The sequence below is a fragment of the Mus pahari genome, chromosome 9 (genome assembly GCF_900095145.1).
Source record: "Mus pahari chromosome 9, PAHARI_EIJ_v1.1, whole genome shotgun sequence".
NCBI lineage: Eukaryota > Metazoa > Chordata > Mammalia > Rodentia > Muridae > Mus > Mus pahari.
Window position 1 is genome coordinate 42,245,364 of NC_034598.1, and position 6,818 is coordinate 42,252,181.

Sequence of the window (6,818 nt, forward strand, 5' to 3'; positions counted from 1 at the left end):
CCAGGCTGGCCTCAAACTCATAACATATCGACCTGCCTCTGCCTCCCGAGTGCTGGGATTAAAGGCATTCGCCCCCACCATCCAGCCCTCTCCCTTTCTTAATCAGAACAGGGGATAGAATCTATGCTCTGTCACCTTATCCCACTGCTGGGTTTTTTTCTGAGACAGTCTGGCTGAGTAACCCCGTCAGTCCCTGAACTTGTGAAGAAAGGCAGGTCTGGGGCTCTAGACCCAGGTTTTCAGGGCCTGCTGCTTTCCAGCCCCAGCTAAGGTGAAAGGCTTCACCACCAGGCCTGGCTGCTTGGGTTTTGCTCCAAGAATCTGTTGCCTGCATGCCGCAGTATTACCACTGACTCGTTGAATGTCCTATGAGCCGGCTCACAAGAAAGAAAGGAGGGGGCCCTGGGCAGTCATCTCGAGCCTCATGGCTGTGGCGGGGCCTGCACTAGCTTGATCTTCTCCTCCACAGAAACTCACAGAGATTATCCCCAAGTCAGCAGTGGGGGAACTGTCTGACGACTCCAGCAACGTGGTACAGCTCATCAAGAATGCCTACTACGTGAGTCTCCAGCAAAGCTGGGTGGGGCGGGCTGGCAAGCATCCAGTGGGTCAGCGGATAAGTAGATGGGGGGTGCAGGGATGAGGAGGACATATTGTCTTTTGGGGGCTCCTGCTGAGATCCTCATAGCTTCTGGACAGGCAGGGCAGGGAGAAAGAAGGGAGGGTACGGAGAAATAGACTGGCCACTTGCCACAGCTTGCATCCTTTCATGGCCACGCTGTCTCAGACCCTACCTGGGCATTTCCTGACCTTCTTCCTGGCTCTTCCATGCAACTGTCGTGGAATAGTGGGGATGTAGAGGGCTGGAGAAGGCAGAATGGTACCCCTCAGAGTGGGGAGACCCCAGAAATCAGCACAGTGGCCTTGGACCCTGTGAAGATTCCCTTTGTGTCTCTTATATGCCAGTCCCTAACGTTATTCTGGGTGAGCCCTCCTTGACCCCTCTTCCATCCTCCTCCTTGGGGATGGGCAATCTGTCCAAATGCAAGCAGATCTGCTTGCCACAGAGGCCCAGTGTCCTGGTGAATACCAGTGTGCACCCAACATGGCTCAGGGCTCAGACAACATCCAGACCCAAGAATTAACAGAAATCTCTCAGTGACAGGTGTCCCCAACGATCTGGCCCGCATCCTGTTGCTGAGCATCTTGAAGGCTGGCAGCACATATTGTGTGGGAAGTCTCTCAATATGACTGTTGCTGATTAGAAAACAACCCCGGTGCCAGGGTGGGGAATCCTGATTTCTTCTCTGGCCCTGTGAGCCCTGGGTGCTTCAGGCAGACTCCTGTACCTGGCCACTGCCCAGTCATGCCTAGCTCCATCTTCACAGCGATGACTTAGGTGATGTCACCTTTGCCTACTTGATGGATGCCACCTGGACTCTTTCTCTTTCCAGCTCTGCCTCAGCTCTCACATCACATCAACGGTCTATCATTGTTCCTCCTCTGCTAACCCTGGGGTTCAACAGTGAAGGGAGAGTCCTCACAGGGTCCATGGCCCGTGTCTGTGCTGGTCACCTGCTGGTAGCCTGTCTCAGAGCAACCCCATGACATCAGCCAGCTGTCCCATGCTGACGAAACCACTGAGTTCCCCGTTAGGTGTCTGTGTCATCCGCTGCTGTGCAGGAGGGACTTGATGATGCGATAGCAGGGACAGCCACACCTGTCTCTCCTGAGCACAGCTGCTCTCTTCCCATAGAAACTCTCCTCTAGAGTCTTCCTGGACCACAGCACCCTCCCGGACACCCTGAAAGTCACCTATGACTCCTTCTGCAGTAATGGAGCATCGAGTATAGGCAAATCCCGAGGGGACTGTGATGGCGTGCAGATCAACAACCCGGTGAGCCTGGCCTCTCCTATAGCAGGGTGTTGGAGGATCCTGTGGCCATCTTGGTGACCCATTCCCAAAGACAGCTAGGAAGAAAAGGAGGATCACAGGAATAAGCAAGGGAAGAAACCATTAGTGACCAGGGCCCCGCCTCTTCTCCCTTTAAACACCGTGAGGAGGCCAGATAGAATATTAGGGGAGGGTAGCAGACATGGTCTCAGCTTCAACTTCACGCCTATCAACACAATGAATACCCGCACATTTCTATCTACAGAGGCCCTGGGTAGAAAGATGGGCATGGAATGACAGCGCCCTCTAGGGGCACCTGCTGGACACGTATCTGAGAGACTGGGCAAAGGACAAAAAATAAGGCCTGGTCACCCACAGTAGCAAACTGAAGGCAACCATTGCCCTATAGGTCACCTTCCAAGTAAAGGTCACGGCTTCAGAGTGTATCCAGGAGCAGTCCTTTGTCATCCGGGCACTGGGTTTCACGGATACAGTGACCGTGCAGGTCCGTCCCCAGTGTGAATGTCAGTGCCAGGACCAGAGTCGGGAGCAGAATCTCTGTGGAGGCAAGGGAGTCATGGAATGTGGCATCTGCAGGTGAGGAGGATACGTGTGGCCTGTGGGGCATCAGTTCATGGAAAAGGTATCGGCAGATGAGGCCAGCCCATAGCATGGCACGCCTGCTAGTGAGCCACATGTCTTAAGTAAAGTAGGTATGGCCAGCTCACCCAGGAAGTAGACGTTCTACAGGAGCTCCCATAGCCTAGCTCTCTGACTTCAGAGACTCTGACCAATCAGATCTGCAGCATGTGGCTAGAGCTCCTTTGGGATAGCTGACCACTCCTGGTAGCCTGGGCCCTAAAGCCATCCTGTGGACATGTATATACAGGACTCAGTTCAGGATGCTCTACCTTGAGGAGGAGGAGGAGGAGGAGGAGGAGGAGGAGGAGGAGGGATGCAGTGTGATCAGCATAGAGGCTGTAGTTGCTGGTCTGGATACCAGCCATCTCCTTCCAATTGCTGTCCCAGTTTCTGATCTTTGAGATGCTCTATCCTGGGCTGGAGAGATGGCTCAGCAGTTAAGAGCACTGACTGCTCTTCCGAAAGGTCCTGAGTTCAAATCCCAGCAACCACATGGTGGCTCATAACCATCTGTAATAAGATCTGATACCTTCTTCTGGTATGTCCGAAGACAGCTACAATGTACTTAGATATAATAAATAAGTTTTAAGAGAGAGAGAGAGAGAGAGAGAGAGAGAGAGAGAGAGAGAGAGACCTGCACTCGCTGTATACCTCCTCCCAGAAACTCTAACAGTGGTGGTTTCTGCGGCTGCCCCACCCCGACCCCCACCCCTGGCCGGTAGCACCTTGCCCTGATCCTAAGTGTACAGCCCTAGGTGACCTCTGTACAAAGCTGAGCTAACTTGCCTGGAGGATTGGGCCATTGGTCAGTGAATTCTGTGGCTTCCTCCTGCAGGAGGACAGCGCAAAATGCGTTGGGGTTAGCTACTGCCATTCTTCTCTTACTAAGCTATGTATGGTGTCCATACATTCTTCTGTCTACCTAGTTCAGTGATACGGCAGTGATCTAGGATCTCCACCAGACCTCCTTCCAAGTCTAGGTCAGGGGGGGACAGATACTGGCTTCTTGGGACAATCCACTAACACAAGTCTCAGGCAGCTCCCAGGTGAAGAGGTACCATGCTCACAGAACAGTCACTGTGTGACCCCGAGACATCTTTGCCTACTACATGGCACATGCTCGGGAGACTTTTGGAGAGCGGGTGTGCTATGGCATACTTTACAGGTTTTTGAGTGACTGTTGGGCCGGGAAGGACAGGTATCCCCTTCCCAAGGGCACACCTAAGTACATCCCCTCCCACATCACACCAGGTGTGAGTCTGGCTACATTGGGAAAAACTGTGAGTGCCAGACTCAGGGTCGAAGCAGCCAGGAGCTGGAGAGAAACTGTCGGAAGGACAATAGTTCCATCGTGTGCTCAGGGTTTGGGGACTGCATCTGTGGGCAGTGTATGTGCCACACCAGTGACGTCCCAAACAAAAAGATCTACGGGCAATACTGCGAGTGTGACAATGTCAACTGTGAAAGATATGACAGCCAGGTCTGCGGTGGCTCAGGTTAGTGTTGGGGGCTTTCTTGTCCGTTTGTACCAGGAGATATTAAGTGGGACATTGGGGGGGGGGCAGACAGACAAGGCTAGCAATGGCCTGTATCTGTGTCTGTGTCAGTCAGTGTTGTCCTGGGAAGGCAGTGGTGGGGAATGCATGTCCTGATTCAAGAGCTTTTCAGATACAATAGAGAGGTTCCATCTGGCTGGATGGTAGCCAAGTTGCTGAAGATGCAGGCCAGGAAGGTCTGCCTGGCCTCTGTGGTTTTGCTAAGCCATCCTTCCATGGTGCTCTGAGGTCATGTGAAGAGGTAGAGGAGGCTTAAGTACAAGTCCTCCTTGATCAGTCTGGGGAGCACGGTGGAGGGAGGATGAGTCCCTGTTCGTAGCAGCCTGCAGGGAAGTGGATCATGGTACCCTTGGTTGTTTTTCAGGTAGGGGTTCCTGCTACTGTGGCAAATGTAATTGCGAGAAGGGTTTCGAGGGCTCGGCCTGCCAGTGTGAGAGGTCCACCACAGGCTGTCTGAATGCACGGCTGGTAGAGTGCAGTGGCCGTGGCCGGTGCCAATGCAACAGGTGCATATGTGATGAAGGCTACCAGCCACCGATGTGTGAGGAGTGTCCTAGCTGCACCTCGCACTGCATTGACAACCACACGTAAGTGTTCCCACTGCCCACATTGGCCTCACTGCCGGACAACCCGGGAGCCCTTGGGGACACCACTGCTCCAGAGTTCTTAGCAGGATTCATCAGGTCCAGTGTCCCTGCCACCACCCACCTTCTTGCATGGCTGCAGGAGCCCTGGCTTCACAGGGAGGGTGCTAGGCCTAGGCCCCTTCAGCCTTTGAATGAAGTTTTCATTAACACTGGCTCTGCCTTCCACACCCTGTTAGGACCACAATTTGTGTCTCTCTCATCCCTCTTTTGGTTACCCTGAGACTGAAAGCTCCTAGGTCCTCCACCCAGGACTGCCTAGTTTGCAAATGACCACACTCTCTTCAGACCATACACCAGACACAACCATGTTTTTTCCTGAATCATACACATGACCTTGCACCCTCAAATACCAGTCAGTGTACCCACACACACCTAGACATCCTGGCACACGCACTTTGACACACTAGCGCACCCTTCCACAACCACGCATCTTCACGTACCTGCGTGCCCTGTCGTTGCTGATGCGCCCTCGAAACTCCCGATGTGTGCCAATTCACACCTCATGCCCTTACATGCTCTCAACACCCACCCCACCCAACTCTTCCTCCTCCTCTGCAGCTCTTGTGCCGAGTGCCTGAAGTTTGATAAGGGCCCTTTTGAGAAGAACTGTAGTGTTCAGTGTGCCGGTATGACGCTGCAGACTATCCCTTTGAAGAGAAAGCCCTGCAAGGAGAGGGACTCAGAAGGCTGCTGGATAACTTACACTTTGCAGCAGAAGGATGGAAGGAACAATTACAACATCCATGTGGAGGACAGTCGAGGTGAGGCTGGGTAGTACCTGGGGGTGTGAGCTCATGGTCTGGTCTCAGTGGAGCACAGTAAGGAGAACTCTGACCACGGGGCAAAGCAGGAGGCAGAGCCATCCGGGACACTTGGGCAGGGCAGCTGGCAGCCATCCACAGGCTCTGCCCCATGGCCCTCTCATTCCCACTCCTTACCCGGCCCTGTATGAGGAGATGAACATTAGATGGGGTCTCCTGGTGGCAGCTCCAATATATACTGGGTATTGTCTTAGTTTGCTGTGAAGAGACACCGTGACCAAGGCTACCAAGGCAAATATTTCATTGGCGCTGGCTTACTGTTTCAGAAATGTAGTCCATTTTCATCATGGCAGGAAGCATGGCAGTGTGTAGGCAGACATGGTGCTGGAGGAGCCAAGAGTTCTTCATCTACAGACAGCAGGAGACTGGTTCCACAGTGGGCAGAGCTCAAGTATAAGAGATCACCAAGCCCGCCCCTACAGTGACATCCTTCCTCCGACAAAGGCACACCTACTCCAATGAGGCCACGCCTCCTAATAGTGTCACTCCCCCATGGGCCAAACATTCAAATACATGGGTCTATGGGAGTCCATTCCTATTTCAAGCCACCACAAGTAGGATGCCATTGCAGTAGCACCTTGTCTAGCCAGAGCATCTCTCATCTCATGGGAGGATCCTGAGGGATGGTGTCTGTTGCTTCTTCAGAATGCCCCGTGGAGGGCTTCAGGGAAGCGGAGGTGATCCCATCCCCAAACATTGTTTACTGGCCCTCCACTTGCCTGTGGTCTTTGCCAGACCCAGTGAGACCAGTGAACTTAGAGATCATTTCCTGGTCTCTAGTGTCACATCCTAAAGGCAGAAGGGTTCCCGGGGCCAGTTCTCCTAGTCAGCGGAAGCAGAGGGGGGGTGTGGTTGGGGCACTCAACGCCCCATGATGCCCCCACAAGTCTTGGAAGAGGCCAGACCTGTTCCTGTACATTCCCGGAAACCATTAGAAATTTCCAGAAAGTGGCCATACTTTTGCTGTGTTTCCTGGAAGTCTCCATTTTTTTCTGTATTTTCTAGTTCTTTATCATGATTAGTGTGTACATACATGTGTGCACATCAGTCACCTTTTGTAACAGGGGTTCAAACTCAGGTCACCCTGTATGCACAGCACACGCCTTTACTGGCTGATCCATTTCACCGGCTCCCAAGTGGTGTTTTTTTTTTTTTTTTTTTTTTTTTTTTTTTTTTTTTTTTTTTTTATTTTTATAATAGCTCTGGGGAGGTGGCTTAGTAAAAAATATGCATTTACCTTTTTTTGCATTTCAGTTTT

The 6,818-nt window shown here is 52.5% G+C and overlaps 1 protein-coding gene across 1 annotated transcript in view; it reads left to right on the forward strand.

Annotated features, from left to right (window-relative positions):
* Itgb2 (integrin subunit beta 2) overlaps positions 1-6,818 on the forward strand; it is a 34,543-nt gene that overhangs the window by 24,158 nt on the left and 3,567 nt on the right. The window contains exons 9-14 of the mRNA XM_021205582.2: positions 470-559; positions 1,757-1,897; positions 2,304-2,491; positions 3,788-4,032; positions 4,457-4,679; positions 5,298-5,500. Of these exons, the coding sequence (XP_021061241.1) occupies positions 470-559; positions 1,757-1,897; positions 2,304-2,491; positions 3,788-4,032; positions 4,457-4,679; positions 5,298-5,500 (1,090 nt within the window). The remainder of the gene's footprint in view (positions 1-469; positions 560-1,756; positions 1,898-2,303; positions 2,492-3,787; positions 4,033-4,456; positions 4,680-5,297; positions 5,501-6,818) is intronic.